Source organism: Crotalus tigris, unplaced genomic scaffold (assembly GCF_016545835.1).
Source record: "Crotalus tigris isolate CLP2741 ecotype Arizona unplaced genomic scaffold, ASM1654583v1 scf7180000024337.5909745, whole genome shotgun sequence".
NCBI classification, from domain to species: Eukaryota; Metazoa; Chordata; class Lepidosauria; order Squamata; family Viperidae; genus Crotalus; species Crotalus tigris.
Window position 1 is genome coordinate 2,870,270 of NW_024100507.1, and position 26,121 is coordinate 2,896,390.

A 26,121-nucleotide genomic window follows, 5' to 3' on the forward strand; every position below is an offset into this window, starting at 1 on the left:
TGTGTTGTGTCCTGAGCCTGCAAAAGTAGGCTCGGGACGTTGCACTTGTCCCGGGCTGTTGCAAGCTGCCCAGGACTAGACTGAGTGGCGCCAGCCTGCGCGCATGTGTGTGTGTGTGGACAAGAATACCAACCTTGCTACCAATCAAAATGAAGCCTCTAATAGCGAGTGCCATATAAAGTGCACTAACCAAATAGGTGGTAAGACAATAGGGGAACTCAGGCACCACACAGGTTATGTAGAAAGGAAACACAGGGCCACCCACAAAGGACTCAAATGTTTATACACCAATGCACAACGTATGAACAGCAAACAGGGTGAACTAGAAATTCAGGTTAATGAGGGCAGATACGATATTGTTGCCATTACGGAAACATGGTGGGATGAAACTCACACATGGAACACACAGCTAGAGGGATTTAAATATGTTATAAAGAAACAGAACACAATAAAAGAGGAGGTGGAGTTGCTCTCATATAAGGAATAACTAATATTCACAGAAACTAGGTCAACAATGATAAAACTGTCTTGAATGCATTGGGGTTTTCTTTTAGGTTCAATATAAAAGGGAGGAGAAAAAACGACATTGCCATAGGTGTATACTATAGGCCACCCAACCAAACACAGGAAATAGATGAACTTTTGCTAGTCAGCTAACTAAGGTATGTAGGAAGCACATCACAATAGTAATGGGGGACTTTAACTACCCTGACATCAACTGGGAGACAAACTCTGCACCAAGTGGAAGATCAAACAGATTCCTTGCAAACCTAGCAGACAATTTTGTCTCCCAAAAGTAGAGAACTGGGAACCGTAGGGGGACTAATGAACGCTGACAACTTCTATCTCACTCCTTTCCTTTCTTGGCCCATTTTGATCTAATTCTCACTAACAGAGATGGAAATGTATAGACGGTGTTTGGAGCCATAAGGAACCTGGGAGGAAGTGACATTGCAATATTAGAATTATCAACATTATAGAAGTCACAACCAATAGAACACAGTCAAACTCGAGTGTCTTGGACTTCAAGAGAGCTAATTCATATAGGACTTAGAGAGGCTTGGAAGGATTCCATGGATGAGAATCCTCAAGGGGAAAACAACCTCAAGAAGCTTGGGAAAGGAAATGTTGTAAAAAAGAGATAATAAAATGCACAGTCTAGCACAATCCAACAAGAGGAAAAATAACAGCTCTCAAAAGAAAAACCAGCATGGTGCTAAGAACGCTCTGACAAATTGAAAGATAAAAAGGACAAGTATAGAAAGTGGAAAGAGGGGAACAGAACTAAGTCAGAATATCAGCAAAGAGCCCGAGCCTGCAAAGATGAAGTGAAGAAAGCCAAGGCTCAAAATGAACTGAGGCTTGCGACCAAAGTCAAAAATAACAAAAAAAGCTTCTTTCAATATGTAAAAAACAAGAAAAAAGTGAAGGAAATGATTGGTCCATTAGTGGGTGGAAGTGGCAAGAAGGTGACAAGCAACAGGGAGAAAGCAGAACTATTTAACTCATTTTTTGCATCTGTCTTTACACAAAGGGAAAAAACAGACCAACCTATCAAAAATAGTGCCACAAAAAACAAAACAGAAACACAAGTTAAGATAGGCAAGAAAATCGTTAGTGAGCACCTGTCCAGCCTAGATGAGTTCAAATCGCCAGGACCAGACGGATTACACCCCAGAGTTCTCAAGGAACTGGCAGATGTGATATCGGAGCCACTGAACTATATTTTTCAAAGATCCTGGAACACAGGGGAACTACCAGAGGACTGGAAAAGAGCTGATGTAGTTCCCATCCTCAAAAAAGGAAAAAAAATGGATCCAGAAATTACAGACCTATCAGCCTGACCTCAATACCTGGGAAGATCCTGGAAAAGATAATCAAACAACGAATCAACCAAACACCTAGAGGCAAACAAAGTCATTTAACTAAAAGCCAACATGGGTTTTGTCAAAAATAGATCATGCCAGACAAATCTTATTGCATTCTTTGACCAAGTGACAAAATTAGTGGATCAGAGGAATGCTGTGGACATAATTTACTTGGACTTCAGTAAGGCATTTGATAAAGTAGATCACAACCTACTACTTGACAAGATAGAAAAATGTGGGGTAGACAGAACCACCACCAGATGGATCCGTAGCTGGCTGACCGGCCGTACTCAGCGAGTGGTCCTCAATGGAACTGCATCTATATGGAGGGAAGTGTGTAGTGGGGTGCCCCAGGGCTCTGTTCTGGGCCCAGTACTCTTCAACATCTTCATCAACGATTTGGATGAAGGGATAGATGGGGAACTCATCAAATTTGCAGATGACACCAAGCTGGCAGGAATAGCCAACACTCCAGAAGACAGGCTTCAGATACAGAAGGATCTGGACAGACTTGAACACTGGGCACTAACTAACAAAATGAAATTCAATGGTGAAAAAGCAAGGTTCTACATTTAGGCAAGAAAAACCAAATGCACAAGTACAGCATAGGTGGCACCCTGCTCAATAGTAGTAACTGTGTGAGGGACCTCGGAGTCCTAGTAGACAATCACTAAATATGAGCCAGCAGTGTGCTGCAGCTGCCAAAAAGGCCAACACAGTGCTAGGCTGCATTAACAGAGGGATAGAATCAAGATCACATGAAGTATTAATACCACTCTTCAATGCCTTGGTAAGGCCACACTTGGAATACTGCATCCAGTTTTGGTCACCACGATGTAAAAAAGATGTTGAGACTCTAGAAAGAGTACAGAGAAGAGCAACAAAGATGATTAGGGGACTGGAGGCTAAAACATATAAGGAACGTTGCGAGAATTGGGTATGTCTAGTTAATGAAGAGAAGGACAAGGGGGGACATGATAGCAGTGTTCCAATATCTCAGGGGCTGCCATAAAGAAGAGGGAATTAAGCTATTTCCAAAGCACCTGAAGGCAGGACAAGAAGCAACGGGTGGAAACTAATCAAGGAGAGAAGCAACCTAGAACTAAGGAGAAACTTCCTGACAGTGAGAACAATTAATCAGTGGAACAGCTTGCCTCCAGAAGCAGTAAATGCTCCAACACTGGAAGTTTTTAAGAAGAGACTGGACAGCCATTTGTCCGAAATGGTGTAGGGTTTCCTGCCCGAGCAGGGGGTTGGACTAGATGACCTCCAAGGTCCCTTCCAACTTTACTACTATTACTATTACTAAAGGCGTGAAAGCACGCTGTTCTTTGTTACCTTTTTCCCCGGGGATTCTACTTAAAGGCAGAGAGGCCTGTGAGCCTCTGAGTTGTGTCGGAGAGGGCTGAAGAGAATAAAAGCTGTTAGAAACATCAGAATGTGTGCTCTTCTTTCGCCATTGACTCGAGGACTCAACACTGGCGACGAAGGTGGGATCACTTACAAGATAAAGAAAGAAGACTTGTAAGGCTTACCCAAGGAGTCCTGGAGAAAGGAAGACGGCGTTAAACTCAACACCTGGCCTGCGAGTACAGCGTCGCTGGAGGTAAGCTGACTGATAGACCCCTTCCTAGAATAAGAAGCAAGGATGGCAAAGATAGGGAGATTGTCTGAATTTGACGTTACTCACCCAGAAAGATGGGAGTCTTATATCGCTAGAGTAGAAAATTACTTTAGAGTGAATCAAGTAAGAGAAGATAGCTTGAAGGCCGCTACTTTGCTGTGTGTCTGTAGTCAAGATGCATTTGAAATTGCAGAAAATTTGGCAGCCCCTGCTCCTCTTGAGTCTGCCACTTATACAGACTTAAAGAAGTTATTGAAGGAACATTTCCAGCCCAAGTTGTCTGTCATTGCATGGAGGCACAAGTTTGAACAGAGCGATCAAAGAGCTGGTGAATCAGCCAAAGAATACATTGCAGCCTTGAGAAGAGCAGCCAAGACCTGTGACTTTAAAGATTTAGAAGAAAAGCTGAGAGATCGTTTTGTATGCGGGCTAAGGAACAGAGACTTGCAACAGAGACTCTTTGCAAAAGAAGACATTTCTTTCCAAGATGCTTTGAGAGAGGTCACTGCAGAGGAGGCAGCAAGTGGGGCGGTCAATAACATGAGGCCCATCAGGAACAACCCAGAAGCAGTTTCCCTGCACCATGAGGGAGTCTAAGAGAGCTTGGAGGAAGATCCTGAAGATGAGGTGGATCATCTCTACCCATCCAAAGAAAGGAAGCAGAGGGAAGGCAAAGAAAAGGCTCCAGCTATGTCCAAGTGCTTCGGGTGTGGAGGTCGCCACAAGAGGACCGACTGCTGGTTTCGTTCTGCAATCTGTAGAGCTTGTGGCAGGCAAGGCCACATAGCATCTGTTTGTCTGGGCCGTCAGAAGGAACAACCTCAAGAAGAATTGCGTCTGAAAGGTACCAGGGTCCCCAGCCAAAACAGGGTGGCTTTCTGTGCATTACGTAGAAGTATTTCTAGAACAGGCACACACAAGCCACTTAAAAAGAAACTGTCACTTAAGGTGAGGTTGCAAGGAGTTCCATTGGTTATGGAACTGGACACTGGGTCTGCTCTTTCAATCATTTCCATCCACACTTTCAGGAAGATTTGCACTAGCAGTGGGTTCCAGGCCAAACTTAGGCCATCGAATATAATCTTAACATATTTTTAAAATTCCAAGGTATGTGTAAAGACGGAGGCCACCCTTACAGTACAGCACAAGGATTTTGAATGTCCATTGGATGTATTGGTAGTTGGGGGCGAACGAACGAGTCTCATTGGACTCGATTGGTTTGAGGTTTTGGGAATCCAAATTACAGGACTACACTATTTACATACATTAGGCTTAGCAGAGGTCTGCAAAGAGTTTGCAGATGTATTTAGTCTACAGCTTGGATATTACAAAGGGCCTCCAGTTTCTTTGAAACTTGACCCTACTGTCACTCCCATTAGGGTGAAAGCAAGGACAGTACCCTTTGCTCTTAAGGGGAAAATTGATGCTGAACTGGATAAATTGATCCAGCAAGGCACTTTAGAACCTGTTGATTCAAGTCCATGGGAAACCCCCGTAGTCATGCCTCTCAAGGCTAATGGGGACATTCGCATCTGTGCAGACTACATATGCACATTAAACAAGGCATTGCAACAGCATGCGTATCCTGTACCTGTAGTCAGCCATATTTTGGCTTCCCTCAAAGGGAAAGTTTGATCTGGCACAGGCTTATCAACAGTTACCTGTTGATGAAGCTGCTGCTGAGGTACAGACTATTGTAACTCATAGGGGGGAATTCAAAGTCAAGAGACTACAATTTGGAGTAAATGTAGCTCCTAGAATATTCCAAAGTGTTATGGAAAACACCCTGAGAGGTATCCCTGTGGTTTGCCCCTATTTTGATGATGTCCTTATTGCTGGAGAATCCACTCAGAATTTAGCTGAGAGATTGAGGGCTATTTTGCTCCATTTCAGATAAACAGGCCTAAAACTTAAAAAAGATATATGCAAGATAGGAGTTCTACAGATTTCCTGGGATTCAGAATAGATGCCAAGGGTATTCACCCTGCTGATTCTAAATTAAAAGCTATACAGCAGACTCCTAGGCCTAAGTCTAAAGCTGAGTTACTAGCATTCCTAGGCCTCTTGAATTTTTATAACGCCTTCCTACCCAATAAGGCTAATGTAGCAGAACCACTTCATAGGCTTTTAGACAAGCAGGCAGTGTGGCAGTGGTCCCAAGTACATGAAAAAAGTTTCAATGAGGTCAAGGCCTTACTTACATCAAATGATGTGCTTGCGCATTTCAATGAAACACTTCCTGTCTGCATCGCTTGTGATGCTTCCCCTTATGGGGTGGGGGCTGTACTTAGCCACTTAAGAACTGTTGGAACTCAGGTTCCTGTTGCATATTACTCCAGAACTTTGTCCTCTGCTGAGCGAAATTATGCTCAGATAGATAGAGAAGCCTTGGCCATTGTAGCTGGAATTAAAAAATTCCATGATTTTTTATATGGCAGACATTTAACGGTCTATACTGACCATAAGCCTCTGTTGGGGTTGTTCACCACTACCAAACAAATTCCCCATATTATCTCTCCTAGAATGCTGAGATGGTCTATTTTTTTGTCTGCCTATGATTTTTCCTTGATTCACAAACCTGGCAAGGAAATGGGCCACGCTGATGGCCTAAGTAGATAACCTCTGAAACTGGTAGAGGCTGACCCTGCCCCTGCCATTAATATTCTCTCCATTCAGGTGTTGCCTGAGTCTCCCCTAAATGCCAGGGATGTGGCTGCTGAATCAGCCACAGATCTCACGCTTACTCGTGTGCTGTCATGGGTTTTGTCTGGATGGCCTGAGAGTTGTCCAGGTACTGAGTTCCAAAGCTTCTGGCTCAAGAAGCATGAGTTATCCACTTTTCAGGGTTGTCTGTTGTGGGGCAGCAGAGTAGTTATTCCTACCTCATTGAGACCTAGAGTGTTGGCTTCTCTTCATGAGGGTCATCCTGGCATTGTCAGGATGAAAGCGCTTGCACGCAGCCATTTATGGTAGCCAGGATTAGACAGGGAAATAGAGGCCCAAGTGCATGGATGCCACTTGTGCCAGCGTTCGCACCCTGAAATGCCTCAGGCTCCTGTGCATAGATGGGAGGAGACACAGTCACCTTGGTCTATGGTGCATGTAGATTAGGCTGGGCTGTTTCAGGGACAATTCTTCTTGGTCCTTGTTGACAGCCGTTCAAAGTGGCTTGAGGTTGTTCCTGTCTCTTCCATGACTGCTGCCAAGACCATTCAAGTACTGAGAGGGATTTTTGCTGCACATGGCCTTCCAGATGTTCTGGTTTCTGACAATGGTCCTCGATTCACTTCTTCTGAGTTTCAGGCTTTCTTGCAGGCCAACATGATTCGTCATGCTACTTCGGCACCATTCCACCCTTCCACCAACGGTATGGCTGAACGGATGTTTCACATCACCAAGGATGCTCTCAAGAAATTGACTTATGGTGACTGGCATCACAGGTTGGCAGATTTTCTTCTTGCTTACCGCACCACACCTTCCACTTCCACTGGGAAGAGCCCGGCAGAACTTCGCTGGGGGCAAAGACTGATCACCAAACTTGACAGGCTGCATCTGGACAGGATGGCTCCTTGGGTCTCCCACCCAAGGGCACCAAGGTGTCTGCAAGTGGGTGCCCCGATATGGACCCGGAACTATGGGCCCAGTCACTTGTGGGTCCCGGCTGTAGTCTGCAAGGTCACCGGTCCCTTGTACTACGAGGTTTCCCTGGATGACTGTCATGTCCTTCAGTGGCATATTGATCAGCTGCATACAAGAATGGACTCTTCCTCTGCAAACCCTGGGTTTTCTCTGGGGGGGGGGAAAGGGACCATTGTGTACAAAGGGAAGGGCGTTGCCAGCAATCAGGGGCAAGTGGAGAGGTGGAGGAAGACCTCTCCCAAGGTTCCGCAAGTGCCCCTAACAGGAACTCAGGGGAACAAGGAATAATACAGGCACCAGTACTTACTCCAGCCAGGGAGTCACCCAGGGGGCATGCTCATTATTCACAACCCCAATACAGCACTCCAAGCAGGGAGACTAACCGGGAGCATCCAAACAACCCAACTAGCACAAGAGAACTGGCACCCAAACAAACAAGCTGGCCCAATGCTGCAATTTCTCCCAAAAGGAAGTCTGCATGCAGGGAGGTAGTCAGAGAGGCAAATCCTGATTCTGGTACCTCCAGTATGGAATGGGGGGCAATAGAGTATTGGGGCACCAGAGAGACCCTAGACAACCCAGTTACTGGGCTTGGGAATGAAGGGATGCGTTCCCTTGATAGGTCCACTGTGGACTTGGAGAATACCACAGATTTGCCAAATACTGGAGGAAACATAGAGGGGCCTGATAGCCTGCAGTGAGGCAGATCAACCGGGTATAGTCTGGAGCAAAGTCCTGGTCTGACAAGCCCAGTGGGCAAGCAAGCAGACCAGGCAACAGAACCCAGATCATGGGGACCACCAGGGCTTAAAAGAGGGGGCAACTCAACTACAATAACCACACGGATGGTCAAGAGTGTTCTCAAAATCTGAGGAGGTCACAGAGGATTAAAAGACCTCCCAAACACCTGGAAGATTTTGTGACATTGCTGTCAAAGCAAGGGAGGTGAAGAGGGTGCCTGCTGTTGGGGAACTTGGAAGTGCAAGTCTTGGGCACTTAATTCCAAAATAATAGCATGGTACCATGCTATAAGGTGGCTAGTAAGTAGTTGCAACAGTTGTGCGGTTCCATAAAGATAGCACACCATGTTCATGTTGAGGTTGCGTATACCTATCTATATAGGTTAATTAAGTTTCATCCTGGGGGAAGGGGTGTTGTGTCCTGAGCCTGCAAAACCAGGCTTGGGACGTTGCAATGGTCCCGAGCTGTAGCAAGCTGCCCGGGACCAGACTGAGTGGCGCCAGCCTGCGCACATGCACAAGGCACGAAAGCGCACCATTCTTTGTTACCTTTTTGCCCAGGGATTCTACTTAAAGGCAGAGAGGCCTGTGAGCCTCTGAGTTGTGTCGGAGAGAATTGAAGAGAATAAAAGCTGTTAGAAACATCAGAATGTGTGCTCTTCTTTCGCCATTGACTCGAGGACTCAACAACATGCATTTATAAACTGATTTTATATGTATAAAGCTGCCTTAAAGCTTTCTTTCAATACATATATCAAAGTTAAAAATCCATTCTAATTAATTAAGTCATTAAATTTAAGTCACTCCCTCCAGCTTATCTTCATAAAATGAAATCTTTTTGTTCTCAGGAGTGTCTATCAGGGCTCTTTTCTTCAAGAAATTCTCAGCCTAACTCTTGAGATTGAACTTGCTTCCCAATGTAAAATGCTTCTTGGTAGGAAATTATGAAAAATTATAGTAATTTGCTTATTAGACTCTGAAACTGTACCCTGTTTGGGTGAAAATGCTTGTCTTGCAAAGACTCAGAAGAGAGAACACCTCAATCATTATGCTACAAATGAATGCAAAGAAAGAATAGCTGATAGAATGCAAGGAAAAAAGAAAGAAGGGGACAAATGGCAGTGGGTAGATAGATGATAGAAGATAGGAAAAAGTGAAGAGTGAGCTTAGTATGGAAAATAAAAACATCACATCAAATTCATTAAACAACATTCATTAAGTAGCAATAGCAATAGCACTTAGACTTATATACCGCTTCATAATGCTTTACAGTTCTCTCTAAGCGGTTTACAGAGTCAACATATTGCCCCCCCCCCCAAATCTGGGTCCTCATTTTACTCATCTCAGAAGGATGGAAGGCTGAGTCAACCTTGAACCTGTCAGGATCGAACTGCTGGTTGTGGGCAGAGTTAGCTGCAATACTGCATTCTAACCACTGTACCACCATGGCTCTTAGAAATAGAAGTAGAAGATTTAGCATCCAACATTTTATTGGGGCTTCAGAATGCGTAAAGTGGGCCCCAAGCTTATGGAACACTGAACATTTGCAGTGTAGTATGGAAAGACGCTTAATATGCTATATGAAGCAGTTGCATATACAGTTCAAAAGAATTTTGTTCTACTAAATAGAAACAGAAAGAGGTCTGATGACATACACAGAAGTAACATTACAATATATCTCTATTCCTCTTACTTTATGTTTCTTCCTATATTGTAAATTGCTTTATTATAAGAAAATCTACTCACCAGAAAGGATATCAGCTTCATCCATGAACTGGGTGGTGAACAGAATGACTCGACCTGCTTTTTGCTCATTTAGGAGAGTCCATACTTGGTGTCTAGAATAAGGATCCAATCCTGCAGTTGGCTCATCTAGTAATAATACCTGCAGGTGAGAAGTACAAAAAGTACGTATTTTAATCCACTTATATTGAGGAATGAATGGGAGAGAGAAATTATGTTATCAAGTTTAGAAAAACCTGAATAGGTTTGAACTAAAGAATGGTTTGTACACGTAGAAAATTCAAGGTTGTATACTTCAAAGGTAGTACATGAGTACACAAAGGTATTTCAATATTGTTGTTGGCAAATCCAAATAATCTGAAGCACGTGATTGAAAAGTGCAACAACAAACAAACATGCATTTAAAATTAATGATTTGTATGCCAAGAAAGCGGTATTTGAAAGGAGAAATTAAATGCAAGCTGACATTAAAATGGCTATAACGGCATATTATTCATATTAGAGCAAGTAGATGAATATGTACTGTATCCCGTGCTAGAAAGCATATATGCAGTGAAACAAAAATTAGAATCAAGAATGAATATAAAGAATATAAATGTAAATGATGGGTATGTTGAAGTGGTTTAGTCACAGAAAGAGAACTAATAATCATCTAATTTCAAGACAAATGTGAGAGAAGAGCGAAGGGGTCCAGAGCATGGAAAAGACAGAGAAGAAACTAATAACATCCTCAAAAGGACAGAATGAAATGTTTAAAAACTACTGTAACACAAAACCATGTATGAAGCACTATATATAGACAGAAGTAAGAATGGTTTGCAAGGACAGAAAAGCATGGAGAAATACAGCGAGTGGTGATCTAAATTAGTTTGAGCTACATTTCTTTCTTTCCTATGTTTTTCCTTATTTTCTTTGGCTTTTCTTTTCTTTTCTTTACTCTGTTTAATATTGTTTAGCCTAAGGAGGAAACAGAATGACGGGCCTACTGGTAGTCTTTGACTTAACAACCATTCGTTTAGTGACCATTCAAAGACAGAATGGCACTGAAAAAAGTGACCTATGACTATTTTTCACACTTAATGACCTAATGACTTAGCATCCCTGTGGTCACATGATCAATATTTGAGCACTTGGCAAAAGGCTCATGTTTATGGCGGTTGCAGTATCCTGGGGTCATGTGATCACCTTTTGCGATCTTCTGACAAGCAAAGTCAATGGGAAGCCAGATTCACTTAACAACCGTGTTACTAACTTAACAACTGCAGACGTGTGGCAAGAAATATCATAAAATGGAGCAAAATTCACTTAACAACTCTCTTGCGTAGCCGTGGAAATGTTGGGTTCAATTGTGCTCGTAAATTGAGGACTACCTATATATTATATACAAGTATATATAATACTAAGAAATATCATTCAGTATAGATGATCAATCATTCTTTATGATTAAAAGAGAATTCATTGAGTTTAGAATAACATTTATGAAATCTAATTTTTGGCAACTAAAATGAAATCAACCCAGATGTGAACATTTCACTTTGCACAAAAAGTTCAAGCAAGTTTTAAGAAACTTTTGAGAATAGAATTGAATTTTTCAAAGAAATAAAGCCAGAGAAGGGTACACTAAATCCTTGTCCTTTCAATAACTATTTTCTATTAGAAGAAAGGAATCAACTTTGATATACAGAAAAATCTGGAATTACACATTTAATTGAGGGACTTCCATAATCCTGTGCAGATCAAGAAAGGAAAGTAGGGAGGGAGGGAGGGAGGGAGGGAGGGAGGGAGGGAGGGCGGGCGGGAGGAAGGAAGGAAGGAAGGAAGGAAGGAAGGAAGGAAGGAAGGAAGGAAGGAAGGAAGGAAGGAAGGAAGGAAGGAAGGAAGGAAAAAAGGAAAGAAGGAAAGCAAAATAGGGGCAATAAACATTTTTGCCCATGGGTGATTTTTACCTGTGGTTGTCCTAGGAAAGTAATCGCAAGAGTCAATTTTCGTTTTTGTCCACCACTTAAATTCTTAGCTTGTGTATTCTGAATGGCACTGATATCCAAGAGAGTCTCCATTTTTTCTACCTATAAAGTATAACAATGTGTGTTCGTACATTGATATTAAAATCTGTTGAATTTCTTAGCTTGTTTTTCAGTCTTGTTTGATTGAAAAGTAAAGTACAATCTATCAATATACATACATTTTATAAGGCTTTGGATCTTAACAATACTGTCAGTCATATTGGAAAGGCAGACATTGCTGACTAGATAGAACTGCTGTGGTTTGCTCACCGGTGTGATCTCAAGAATCCTGATGACAGTGCTATAAAGCAATTGCATTTCAATACCTTACTTGCCTATTTCTCTATCCTTTTCAAGCACAACTCGGTTATATTTTTCTGAATGTATACTTACCTCATTTTCTATATCACTGAATGGTATCCCCTTTAGTTTAGCAAATATCTTTAAGTTTTCCTTCACTGTTAAACATTCAAACTGAATATTGAATTGTGGACACACAGCGCTAAATTGCCTAATTTGTTCCATATCTTTCCTTTCAGCTATATTGTACTCAAAAATGGTTGCAGAACCTGTAAGCATTAACAACAACAAAAAAAAGTACATGGTGAGTTTTAACACTGTGCAAGCTAGTAATATTTTAATAGAGGATGATTCATGTTCTATCATTGTAATAAAATAATACCAATGTTCAAAAAGACTGCTTTATTCTACCTAGGAAAGTATCTTTAAGCACTGCCCTAATGGATCTACCCAACACAAAGAGAAAGAGGTGAAAGGGACGTATATTGGGGAGAGAGGGAATTGCAGGGCAAAAGCAAAAGATCTCTTTCTCCAGTGAGTCAAAGGAAAAACTGCACTGGATGAAAAAAAAACAAAACCCTGAGAACAGAACAAGCATTTATTTTTCAGGGAAGCAAATTCCCAAACAACCTATGAACCACTCTCCTAAATATAATGAGGGAAAAACAAAACTTCAGCCTACAAATTCTAAGCGTGGTTGAGAGGAAGTTTTCACAAAGTACATAATGGAACTGGTGATTTGTTTTTGCTTGTGTTGACTTTCAGTGGCTTAGATCAGTGGTTCTTAACCTTTTTGAACGAATCGTCCCCTTGAGCCAGTGAGGAAGTTGTCATCGCCCCCCTTCCCCAACGTAACCTCTCAATCACAACATAGGAAATAATTCTTCAATTTATGCAAACACTTTTTTTGTTTTCTTTAAAATTGTCATCAGGACATATTGATGCAAATAATTTATTTCCAGTCTTTTTCCCATATCTCCCATATTCTGGCCAATGGCACGCCACTGTATGGGTAGAGGCTGCTGCACAACACGCATGAAGATAAGCGATGCGTCTTCACATATGTACGGTGTTCTGCACTGAAGCTAGCTGGAGGAACATTTGAAAACACAATTCAATCCACTAATAGCGATCATCTGATGTTTTTGTACGACAGATATACAGTGATTCACTGTACAAAAAAGTCTCAAAAGTGTCCCCAAAACTTCTCGCTTCATCGTCCCCATATCGCCCCCTTTTCATTCCTTCACCCCCATGTCGCCCCTTTTCATTCCATCGCCCCCCTGAAAACTGAAATCGCCCCCTGGGGGGCAATATCGCCCAGGTTAAGAACCACTGGCTTAGATGATTGTATTACAGTTTGAAGGGCTCAAATGGAGGTTTGTAATCATGATTACAATTGTAGAGGTAGTTTGCCTCTGAATGCCATTTACTGGACAGCAGACAGGGCAATAGCTCCCATATCTTAGTTGGGGCTGCCAGGAAGGATGAGGTTGACCATTGTGAGAAAAAGGCTGACTGCTTAGTAATAATGATAATAATAATGATGATGATGATGATGATGATAATAATAATAATGAAGAAGAAGAAGAAGAAGAAGAAGAAGAAGAAGAAGAAGAAGAAGAAGAAGAAGAAGAAGAAGAAGAAGAAGAAGAAGAAGAAGAAGAAGAAGAAGAAGAAGAAGAAGAAGAAGAAGAAGAAGAAGAAGAAGAAGAAGAAGAAGAAGAAGTTTGAAGGGACATTGGAGGTCATCTAATCCAACCCCCTGCTCAAGCAGGAAACCCTATAACATTTCCAAAAAATGGCTGCCAGTCTCTCCTTAAAAATTTCCAGTGATGGAGCATTCACCGCTTCTGGAGGCAGGTTGTTCCACTGATTAATTGTTCTCACTGTCAGGAAATTTCTCCTTAGTTCTAGGTTGCTTCTCTCTTGGGTTAGTTTCCATCCGTTGCTTCTTGTCCTGCTTTCAGGTGCTTTGGAAAATAGCTTGACTCCCTATTCATGTGGCAGCCCCTGAAATATTGGAACACTGCTATCCTGCCACCCCTCATCCTACTCTTTATTAAACTAGACATACCAATTTCAGCAATCGCTCCTTATATGTTTTAGCCTCCAGTACCCTAATCATCTTTGTTGCTCTTTTCTGTACCTTTCTAGAATCTCAACATCTTTTTTTACATCGGGGTGACCAAAACTGGATGCAATATTCCAAGTGTGGCCTTACCAAGGCATTGTAAAGTAATATTAACACTTCATGTGATCTTAGTCTGATCCAGATGAACTATTCTTATGGTTAGGTTAGGATTAGTCATGCATCTGACCACTTTTTAAAGTCCAATTCTTACCATCAGTTGGCTTACAAAATCCACCAAGGATATTTAGCAATGTTGTTTTTCCAGCTCCACTATGACCAAGAATTGCAGTGATCTGACCTTCATAGATATCCAAAGACAAACCTAATGTAGAAGAACATGTGTGAACTCTAAAAGTTCAGTGATACATGAAGTTTCAAAAGAAGAATTCAAGCTGCTTTCTAAACTGATTTTTGTTTTCAGTGAGCACTACTCTGCCATTGTTGTCTTGAAAAAATGGCCAAGGCAAAGATCTGAAGGATTGCTAAAAATGAAAAGACAGCTTAAAGATATGCTTGTTTCTTGTTTTTAGGCAGTCCATGAACTCAAAACACTATCTGCAAATGGGCATTTGAAATCCTTGGCCAACCTGCCCAATCCTAGTAATAGAAAAGTATTTTCAAGTTGTCTGCAAAGGAACCATGTTTGCTTTCACAAAACAGGATAATCGTCCTATTTGCTTATCATTCAGGTATTTTGTTCAACTTGAGCACAATCTCAAAAACAGTATTTTTTGTCCCAAACTCTGTAATGAATTTCAGCCAGTGATAATTTTTCCCTCTTGACTAGGAATCTTTATATATATCTTCCCAACAATTTGCCCATTAGTTAGGTTTATCGGGGTCATTGGGAAGAAGAGAAAAGGTGTTGTGCACCCCTCCACAGAAGTCTAGTGATTTTCTCCCAGCATCTATTGCCAGTTAGGATCCTGATGGGAACCCTAGCAAAACAGATGCAGAAGCCCCCATGATGGACCTTGTAAAACTGCATGAAGTTTGTATACTACAGATTGAAAAGGACCTTGGAAGTTTTTTTCCAGAGGAGGCTACATGTTTGTCATCAATCTTTTAGATTCCATCGTATCATGTCACCTAAAAGCTTGGGTTCACTCAAGTTTTAAAGTTTTAAAATACTGGAATTGTGTGAGGTTAGTCAAATCTCAGGAACGTTTGGTTCCCTCTGGACATCCAAAAAATATTCATGAAATATTAGTGCTTATATTTAACATATTACAAGACTTCAGCATTTTCAACAAAAAAATTATGAAATCTTATACATATATATATATATATATATATATATATATATATATATATATATATATATATATATATATATATATATGTAAGATTCTACTGCCTTTTTGTTTAATAGATATTTCTAATTTTGAAAATCCTTGGACATGAAGGTGCAACAATATCATCAAGTGCTATCATGGACACTCAAGCATGGACTATCTGTACAAAGCATAGTAAGGCTGATTCCTGGGTTAAATTTCACACTAAAGGGCAGCATATATACTCAAAAGAAATGCTATGGTAGAACAAATCCTTCTTGAATCTGAGGAAAGAAAATTAAGAGAAAAAGATTAAGACATGCATTGCAAATATATCTTACCTCTCAAAGCTTCCGTTTTTGTGTTTTGCACCTGATATGTTTTTTTAATGTCATTTAATCTAAAAAAATGGGAAATAGTGAACTTTTTAATTATTTATATATTATTCTCACAAATGTTGTGATTTTACAATACACCACGGAGGGGGGGAACATAATTTTATATCCCGCGTTTAACTTTTGGCATGTCACTGGAAATATTACATGAATCCAGTTTGGATTTCAGGAGTGATATATTTCTTATATTAGTTTACTTTGAGAAGGAAATCCTTAGTATTCTCCAAATGTACAGTCTAGATTGTCTTGAATGGAGTTGAGGCAAGACTTATGAATAAGAGAAATTTATAGCGTAGTCCTGTTAGAGCAGTGGTTCTCAACCTGTGGGTCGGGACCCCATTTGGGGTCGAATGACCATTTCACGGGGGTCACCAAACAACGCAGTCCACCATTTTTTCCCCCTTTTCCTTAGCTGTGCTATTCCCTTTTATTCTATTGGCTTTTGAAAGCCAATAGAATAGACTCTCTTGAATAGAGTCTAATTCTGTTGGCTTTCAAAAGCCAATAGGAATTGTCCAGGCTGTCTCTGCCCTGCTGGGCCCGCCAAAAGTCCCATTCTGCAAACAGTGCTGCAAGTTGTCTGCAGTGAAGGCGAGCTGACTGGAAGTTTCCACACCTCCCTGCTGAGCAACTACTAAAAATGTAAGTAAAACAGGGCCAGGGGTGGGAGATGGGAGGCCGGCGGGCGCAGGGAGGGTTGCTGGTGCGCATGGGGCCTGGTGGGTGCCTTACCTCCCTTGGGTTGGGCCAGTTGGTGGCCCAGCCGGTGGTTGCCCTGCGCTGTTGCTGCCCCTTGCCAGCTACGCCTCGGCTGGTGCAGGGGGCGGCACCACGCATGCGCGGCGCTCCCGGGTAGGGAAAGTCCTCGACTTACGACCGGTTGGGTAGTCCTCAACTTACGACCGGTTGGGGTCGCAGCATTAAAAAGGTTGAGAACCACTGTGTTAGAGTATCTTCCATCGCTCCAAATATTTAATGCCATATTTCTAGACTCTTACCGAATGGCTTCCTTCCCATCGAATTCAGGAGGCACGGGTTCAATATTTTCACTGAAAATATTTCCACGACTTTGTTCATTTGTAGGAACATCACTGATGTCAGGCTTTCTTGATTTAAACCAATAGTTCTTCTTCAGAAAAAATAAGGGAGGATAAGGCAGCCCGTATTTGTCTAAAAGATATTTTTAAAGACCATCAAGTTCTCATATATCTGAAATAACTATAAATTCTTACAATCACAAGCAAGAAAGTTCCAGCCACCCATCATCAGTCAAACAAGATCACAAATTGCCTGTTTGAAAAACTGAAAATGTTAAAAAAAATTTTTTTTAAAAGACAGCAGAATTGGAAGCAGATGGACTTGTGCCTACTCTAACTGAGCAGGACTCCACAGAGTAATAAGACTGGGGAGAAAGCTATGCTATTGCTTCTCTTATCACTAGACTGTAGCCCTTAATCCAGAGTAATACATACATTCAATCACAGTTGTTCCTGGTCTTTTGGTATCTTTTCTGCTACTTCATTTCATGGAGTAACTCAATAAACCAACTCAGACGTAATACATCCAGGAGCAGTGAACAGCAGAGGCTACTCAGGAACAATCCTACTCAGACTCTTACTCATTACAAGCGATAGCTAAGGCTTCAAACTGCCCATCAGAATCTCAGGAAAGTCCTTAAACATCCTCGGAAAATCAAGAGAATCCATCAAGCACCTGGGTGGACCAATCAAATAATTCCCTGACTGCTCACTGAGGGTGCAGCACCAGAACAGTCCAGTCTAACCAAAGAACTTATTTGATTAGGGTAGAATACATTCTGAAGTGTATTGGCAGGTGCAAATGGCCAGGAGCATTCACTGAGTTCAAAACATAGAAGAGTTTATTGTTGCTATCTGTTCTTAAGAATCTGATTAACTAATGGCCAGCAGTGGTAAATTGACAATAGGTAAGGATCAACAGAATTCAGAGGGGGAAGGACTTGGATCTCTTGTGGCAATACAATGACTCCAAACTGATGACATTTTTACTCCGCTTTCCAGCTCAGCCTGTTCTTTTCCTACATGTATCCTTCAATAGTGATGAATGGCCATTTCACTTGTAGTACACCTTGCAGCATTACAACAAACTTAAAAACAAACAAACAAATCCAGCATGCTGTCAGGAAGGGCTCCCTTATAATTGGAAGTGGCTTTCTTGGCAAACAAATAATTCTTATTTTCCATAACCGATTAAGTGGAATTATATGCAGGCAAGTGGAGAAGGGTACTGCCAGCGCATAAGTGTAGATCTACCTTGCAAAACGATTTAAAAGCTTTTTTTTTTCATTGCTAGCACTGATAAGGAGTGCCTCTTTGTACTATTCTAAATTTATCCTGAATGTCAGAATTAAGACACTGTATCATTTTGGTTCTGCATTTTTTACTGAGTTCTTAAAGAGATTTTGGATGAAAATAGAATAGGGAGCAAAGATCCAAAAATGCAAACTGTCTATATTTGAGGGAACAAATTGCATCTAGGAGATTAAAATGTACTATAAGCCAATAAATCTAAAGAAGCAATGGACCTCCTTTTTCACAAAGGTGTTTTGCAGACAAATTGCAGCATTAATTTACATGATCAGTTCCAGAGAAGTACACCTGAAATAGAGAAATGCAATTTGCAGAAAGGCAGTCTGCTAATTATCATATGTTCATCACAATATGCTTACCAGGCACAATCTTGTCAAAATAGAAAGTCAGCAGCATATATAAAACAATATCAAAAAGCAAGAATAAAGTGAATGACTCAGCCATTATGTCTGACAAACTGAAGGATTGTCCACATTTTTGGAAATAAAGAATCTGCATGAAAAAAACAAAGTCCACAGCGTCATAAATAAACAACAGGCAAGGAAGATCAAATATTTGGAATCTAACTAAACCTTTAACAAATCAAACTTTAGTCTCCTAGAAACGTAAGCATGAACTCAATCTATGAAATTTAAAAAATGGAATGGAACGGAATCAAAAGCCATTTTGTATTTATGCAGAGTTATTTGTAGATTATGTATCAGAATAGAAATAGAAAGATAGAGTGGTGGCCAGAATCTCTGCATTACCATATATCAGGCAAGTTCTACCATACTTAGAAGGGTGGGATTTAAATGCCAGAAACAGCATCATACTCAACCTTTAAAAGCCCAGCACCAAAAGCAAATGTGCAGAATATGTGGAAAATTAATTCCAAAGCTGAAGGCAGTATCTTGAATGTGGTTGTGATGCTAAGGAGTTCAAAACAAAGACTGAAGAGGATGACAACAAAGGCAGTGGTTTTGGGCTTCTTTAGGAGTGCACTCATCATGAAACAGAAGCATATCTGAAAGAGAGAAAACTGCCAGTTTAAGATGAAATGTTTTCTTTGCTAATATCCAATTCAATCAATGAAGTAATAAGTTTCATTTTTTTCCTTATATGTATCTATGGGGGAAGTCATCTGGCTATACTGTATATACATTCATACACTATGTATAAAGAATCTCTCTCTCTCTCTCTCTCTCTCTCTCTCTCTCTCTCTCTCTCTCTCTCTCTCTCTCTCTCTGTGTGTGTGTGTGTGTGTGTGTGTGTGTGTGTCTTCGCGCGCACACACAGTCACAATCATTGTTTTCTCCAAAACCGGTCCCTGCTACAAATGAGGTTGGGGGCCGCTGCCTTAAAGGAATAATCTACCCATTTGGAGCCATTTTGCACCATAAGATCAAACCTCCCATTATGGCTGTTTCATATGAAACAGAAAAGCAGAGGAAAAGGAGGGGAAGTAAAGTGGTACCTGGAAAAATACTGATGGTCTGACAAAGGATATGTATAAAAGGCAGATGGCCCGACAAAAATGTGGGTAAAAGGGAGGTTTGTTTTGCTTATAAGACAGCTCTTAAATTTAGGATGGCCAGACATCCTGTTCCCAGCTCTGCACATGATATATTACTAACTGCCTATCACATGGTGTAACTAAACTGCTTAACACTTGATATATTGCTGATTGCTAAAAGCATTCCAATGTAAACGAGGAGCTATCGATTATAGATCTGTCTAGTAGTTTTCTTATGTTAGAATAAGGACCTATAGAATGTAACCATGTGTGGAATGTGACCTGAAAATAACCCCCGCCTGAAGGGTTATAAAAATGGTCATCAATGTACAATCTGGGTTCAGAATCTTTAGCCACGATGGCTCTCTGAACCTGCGCAATAAACTTCTCTTTCCTGGAAAGAGCTGACTCAAGTTTTTCAATTCTACAACAGAAGGAATCCTTTAACTTATAAAAGTTCCTTCTCACCCAATTCCAGGAATTTCCCTCCAGCAAAACAGAAATGTAGATTGAGAAAGTTCAGTCAGACATTGAAGCAGTTTAGCTATTATGAATTTCAACAGTTCAGGAAATACACTGAAAACAAACATGAAGGACTTACACTCGATATGCCATAAAGGAAGAATAGAACAAACAATGTAGAAATGTTGCTCAAGTGGAAATAGAAATGTTTCAAAAGAAATGCCAATGCACAGGACAAAATCAATATGTACACACCATACAGCAAACCCCAGGAAAGCCTACAAAAAGAGAGAGAGAGAGAGAGAGAGAGAGAAAGATACTGTTAACTTTCTTGTTAAAATGAATTTCTATATGTCACTGGAATAACTATGAACACAATAATAAGAGAAGCCCCAAAAGATCCTGTAGCCTGTGTTTCTTGAAAATTATTTTGTAAAATCACAAGTGAAAGAATATTTAGGCATATTTAACTGCATCACTCTAAAAGACAAAGGAAGCAAGGACAGGTAAATGTCTAAATTGGAGAGAAAAACAACACAGAATCACTATTTTCAGCAACAGTTTCATGACTTAATTCTGTGCTAAGTAGCAGTGGATTCCTGCTTTCTTTTCTCGCATGAAGTTCTGGTTTCAGGTGACAAAAAGAAACCACAGCTCACCAGAATGCTGCATCTCGTAGTCCCATCATCTTCATCACCTCCTTTAATTTCCTTTTCTCTCTTGAAAGAGTTTGTGCCAAGAAATACATAAATGGTGAAAAACATAGTGATAAGACCAATGTGAGTAGACAATTCTTCAATTCATTTCCTGGCATAAAAGATGGTGATCTCATACGGATGCCATTAATAGATTGCATTTCTTCCCAAACAGAATGATTGGTGATCCTCTAAAAATAAAAAACAATACATTTATGAAATCATTGGTAGCTTCCCTAGGAAAAAAAATACCTACACAACGCACCAGTTATGTTATTTATACCAGTTATGACTGTACCACTTATGGTCATCAAATTTCCATTTTCAGATTAAGAAGAAATATTAAAAAATGAAGAACTTAGAGAAAAAATGCAAAACAACACCAAAGGATTCCCTCCCCCTCATCCTGAAATATACATTTGATAATCTTAACGTATTTTCAAAAGTATTTTTAAACTATCCCAAAGGCAAAAAAGCACCTTTCGGACAACATGACCTGGATGATTGAGAATCTCTATAGTGATTTTTAAACTAATAAGTATATTTATTATTATTGTTCATATTTTTCTATTAGTTGTTTTGAATACTTTGCACATTTTCTTTTGTCCCATATTTTAACAGATAAATCTACCTTCACAGCAGTTGGCCCCTATTCTCGACCATATAGCTCTATGGACCATATAGCTTTATGTAATCCTAACTAGAGAGCAGGTATCAGTGTGTTGGAGTGTCTGGCAGTTATTGGGTTAAATGCTACGTATGTTGATGGGTCAGTGGGGGGAGTCTCAAAGGTCATTGGGGGACTTCCTGGACACAAGCCACATGGGAATCTCTTTGTCTGTAAGAAGCATGGGCCATGGAAGGTCACACAATGAGCCTGAGTCGTTATAAAGATGGTATGAAGAGCATTATTCTCTTACCTAAAGGGATGATCTAAAAAGATGGACAAAGATGTATTTTCCAGGAGTATCAACCACAGCGTGAATGCAAGTAATCTTTTTCATTAAAATATATTTTGTTTATTATAAGATCGTTTCTTTTGAGTTAACTATCTGACTGGATTTAAAAGAAGGCGCTTTAGATGTGAATCAGAATAGTAAGGGAATACTCATAATTCATGCCATCTTTTGAAAGCAAAGAGTAAATTGGCAAAGATTAATTCTTCTCTCAAAGCTGCAACAGTTTGAAGAAAGAGAATCAAATTTGTTAGCCTTTTCTCTACATTAACCCTTAAGGAAGTAAAGCAGATACTCTCTTGTTAGTAATTCTATGTGACTAATCTCCTTCAATTGCCTGCAAAGTAATTTCTGGGATAGCAAAGCCAGCATGTCTGTGTAAAAGACAGCTTTCAAGGAGTGATTCAGAGGCATTGTTTTGCTAATTCGCTAGTAACTCCGCTTGCTAGCCAATGCTTCAAAGTAAAAAGTGCCTTGCATCTGATTTAAAATTACCTTTGGATCTGTTCACAAGCTAATGTTTATAGTGAAGAGAAAAGAAAAAAATCTACATTTTTGTTCCTTGCATGAAAAGTTTGAATTTTAACACCAAAAGGAGCTTGGGCTTTATTCCCCTTCTCTCTTTGCAAGTGAAGTACGCAGCCTGAAACAAAGAACTGTTTAATGACTGCCTCTAAAGTTCAAACAAAGGCAGACAATTAACTCTTCACTGCCTTCAAAGGGAAAGCGTCTCTCTCTCAGCTTGCCTGATGCAACAAGAATTTGAAATTTAAGCATTTAGAACTATGTTGAGTTTTACGCTTGAAGACTAACGAGCAACAATAAATTTGTTTCTTCTCCACAAGTTTGCTAGCAAGGAAGGCTGATTGCCCTTCAATAAACTCATTTGTTGCTATAGTGACACAGCCCCTAAGAATGCTCAGAATTTCAGCCAATGTTATGAGATAAGGAGGAATCTGGTTACAGAGGCAGAACCAACCTCACATAGCATTGCAGAAGCACCCTCTGGTGGTCATGCAAATTTTTTTGTTTAGCTGAGTTACAACAGCCACAATTAATTCAGCACACAACAGAGGGAAAGAAAGTATTTCACTGCACGCATAACTAACTACGCAGAGCAAATCTGTTAGTTAAAGTGCAAGCTACCTAAAGTTATCTCAAGCTACCAACACCCCCTAGGGGGCACAGAGTGAACTTACCAGAAGCATTCACTCACTCACTCAAACTGAACACCAAGCTGTTCCAGCTTGAGGGAACTTAGGCAGAAGAAATCAAAGCCAAGTCTCTTTGCTCATTATCACAGCTGATGACCCAGGGTCACAGCCTGCAACTCAAAGGTAGCCAGGTGAGAGTTTGTACCTCTACATTCTCTCAGTGGCCACTAGCAGTACAGTTGCCAGGTGGGAGTTTGTACCTCTACATTCTCTCAGTAGTCACTAGGAGTAATGTGGTAATAGGAACAATTTGGCTGGCCTTTCTTCAGATGCCCCCTAGTGGTTAAAGGAGGCACTACACGCAAGCCATTAACCGCACCCAGAGAAGGCCATCTAGTGGACCAAGAGTGAACCTCGAAGCCAGAGCACCCTGGTAGCTGACCAGCAGCAAGCAACCCCTAGTGGTGAAGGGGTGAACTGCACTGAAGTACCCACAAATGCAGGAGAATGCACCCAGTGGCATCTCCACCCACAGACAGCACCTCAGAAGCTGATCTACAAGTAGCGACCCCTAGTGGTCAAAAAGAGAATTTTTTCAAATTCACTTCAAAATAGCTGAGAAGAACACTGAACCTACCCTAGCCATGGCAGAGTGTCTTATTGATTTAGATGAAGGGGTTCAACCAATCAGCATAGTTGAGACATCCCAACCAACCGGTCAAGGAGAGATGCTGCACACAGCCAACCTGACCTGCACAAAGAGGCTGAAGCTCAAGCCTCAACAAAGCCAAAAATGTCTCAGGGTCAATATGATCTTAGACAACACAGAAAGCTCACAGAAGCCATGCATTCACATCTGATGACGAAATGGGACACCATCTACCAGCGCCATGAAAGAAGCTAGGAGAGATTATACAAACTCTACCATGAATAGAAGGAGGAACTCTCCCCAGAACGGGCACATGCAGTGGAAGGAGATAAGGAAGACACCTATTGCAATGGAGGGACTCCGAACATCAACTCAAAGACATTCAGGAACAATTAAGAGACTTAAGAGTCGACAGCGAGATGCAAAGTCTCAAGCTAATAAAGGAGGAACGTAAGAAGCTTCTAGTGAGCTCACATGGTTCCCCACAGTCCGAGCCTCACCAGAGAGGCAGTCTGGCCGACAGAGCTGCATCCGAAGTTTCATGTTATTCACATGCACCATCCCAATGGTCGCATGTGGCCCCATCCCACGTGTCTGGAAAGGCCTCATCTTTTCGCCACATGTCCAAGGCACATTCCAGCATGTCCCAACAATCACATGTCACAGGACCCTCCCGCCATTCAAAGACATCTTGTCGCTAGAGCCATGCATCTCGAGCCTCAGGAGCAGAGAGCATTGCTGCCCGTCTCAGGGAAGCACGGATCAATACCACAATGGCTGACGTCGCTGCACAAGCAGCAGTAGACGATAAGCTACATAGAGAAGACTTGGCCAAAGCTCAGGCCAACTTTAAGATTTTCCAGCAACAACAGAGAGCAAAAGAGGCAGCCGCGATAGAAGCAATCCTGCAGAGAGAGTTGGAAGATGCCATATCAATGCCCAAGTTGGAAAGTCTAGGAAGGGAAAGTTCTCACAGCCGTGTACAGGCCTACATGGACAACCAAAGCGCATTCCAGAATGCACAGATGAGAGCACCACAGCCAGCCACAAGCCCCCCAAGACCGAGTAGATGGAGGAATCTCAACGACCAGATGCGCCGGTCAGCTACAGAGTTGATGTCACGATACCTAGGTCACGAGATCTCCCCACCGTTGCTGTCCCATTGAACCCTCTGAATCACACCCTAAATGACAACAGGATGGGTCCACCAGCAACAGCAATGGCTATACAGTGGACAATGCCTCAAGATCTTTCCATCATTATTACCCCATTGAACCCACCGAACCATACCACTAATAGCAATCGGATGGATCCACCTGTAGCACCAACGGCCCTACAGCAGAACCAGCCATCGCTCAGGGAAGAGGTTGAAAGAGTTCGAGCCACACTAGAGTCACTAGAGTCTTTGCTGCGCCAACAGGAGGAAGCGTACCAAGGAACTGCCACCAGTCCTGACTACAGAGGACAGCCTCGAGCATCAGCTGTGCCAGCCTACCAGGGAGCTAGCTACACTCTACCAGAAACACAGACCCTCAAACATGTAAGCAAGCAGGAGCTTGGGCTCCCTTAGCTCAACGCCAGAGGAGTTCAAACCAAGCCAACAAGGTCCCTTGCACATGACATGGCAAAATACTCTCAGTCAATAACACACCGAAGGAAGTTACCAGCCAGCCATGGTGCACGCCCCCACTCCCGGAAGGGATCCACCACCTCCACCAAGCTACAGCCCACACACGGGATCGATGTATCCCCCAATATATATTGGAAGAAGGTTGGACTTGGCAGCCACAGGGGTACGGAAATTCTCCGACAAAGCTGGAAGAGACTACTTGTTGTGGAAACATATCTTCAAGCGCGCCATCAATGAAGAAAAGGCTGGGCCAGACGAGGAACTTGTTCAGCTGACAGCATGGTTGGACCCAGAATCTGTAAACACTGTGAACGACATCTTTGCATCCCATTTGGGCGACCCCAACATCGGCCTTGCAGAGGCTTGGGTCGCACTTGACGAGGACTACGGTGATCCCTCAGTGACGGAGTCCTTGCTTCTGGACCGCGTTCTCAATTTCCCCGACATAAGAATCAACGACCGTCAACAGCTGAAGACTTTCTTGTTATTCATTACTCAACTACGGTCAGCGCAACAGGATCCTACCTTGCCGGGATTAGCTTGCCTCGACCTGCTTAGAATACAAACTCCTATCATCCAAAATCTACCACAGTTGATATGTGAACAATGGATCGAGTTTTCTCAAACTTATGGGGAAAACAACCAGAACAAAATTCCCCCCTTTGTGGTTCTCGCTAAATTTATCAGCAAGAAGGCTAAACTCTACAATGACCCCCGGTAACTTCCCATCAGAGAAGCACATTATCCAATGACTGGGCATAGCAGTCACAGCCCTGATGTAGCCAAGGGATCTGTCCAAGCTATGGACAGAACCACCCTTTCATGTACAAAACAGACATCATGTCTCCCTCAAAGAAGTCTCCAGATGAACGAATACCGAGAAGTGCTCTTTTGAACCCTCATCCAACTTCAAAAGGCCTGACTTGCCCAATGCACAAGTCCTTTCACTCTCTAAACGATTGCAGAGAATTTAGGAAAAAATCCCTAGATGACTGAAAGACCCTACTCAAAG

The 26,121-nt window shown here is 41.6% G+C and overlaps 1 protein-coding gene across 3 annotated transcripts in view; it reads right to left on the minus strand.

Moving 5' to 3' along the window:
- The window catches only part of LOC120299992 (ATP-binding cassette sub-family A member 10-like), a 90,974-nt gene that overhangs the window by 50,856 nt on the left and 13,997 nt on the right, over window positions 1-26,121 (minus strand). For all 3 annotated transcript variants that reach the window (XM_039325421.1, XM_039325420.1, XM_039325419.1), the window contains 10 exons: window positions 20,685-20,911; window positions 20,165-20,303; window positions 18,889-19,074; window positions 18,428-18,560; window positions 16,719-16,890; window positions 15,667-15,725; window positions 14,263-14,373; window positions 12,011-12,186; window positions 11,561-11,680; window positions 9,618-9,756 (listed from right to left, as the gene is read on the minus strand). In XM_039325421.1, coding sequence (XP_039181355.1) covers window positions 9,618-9,756; window positions 11,561-11,680; window positions 12,011-12,186; window positions 14,263-14,373; window positions 15,667-15,725; window positions 16,719-16,890; window positions 18,428-18,560; window positions 18,889-19,074; window positions 20,165-20,303; window positions 20,685-20,911 — 1,462 coding nt within the window. The remainder of the gene's footprint in view (window positions 1-9,617; window positions 9,757-11,560; window positions 11,681-12,010; window positions 12,187-14,262; window positions 14,374-15,666; window positions 15,726-16,718; window positions 16,891-18,427; window positions 18,561-18,888; window positions 19,075-20,164; window positions 20,304-20,684; window positions 20,912-26,121) is intronic.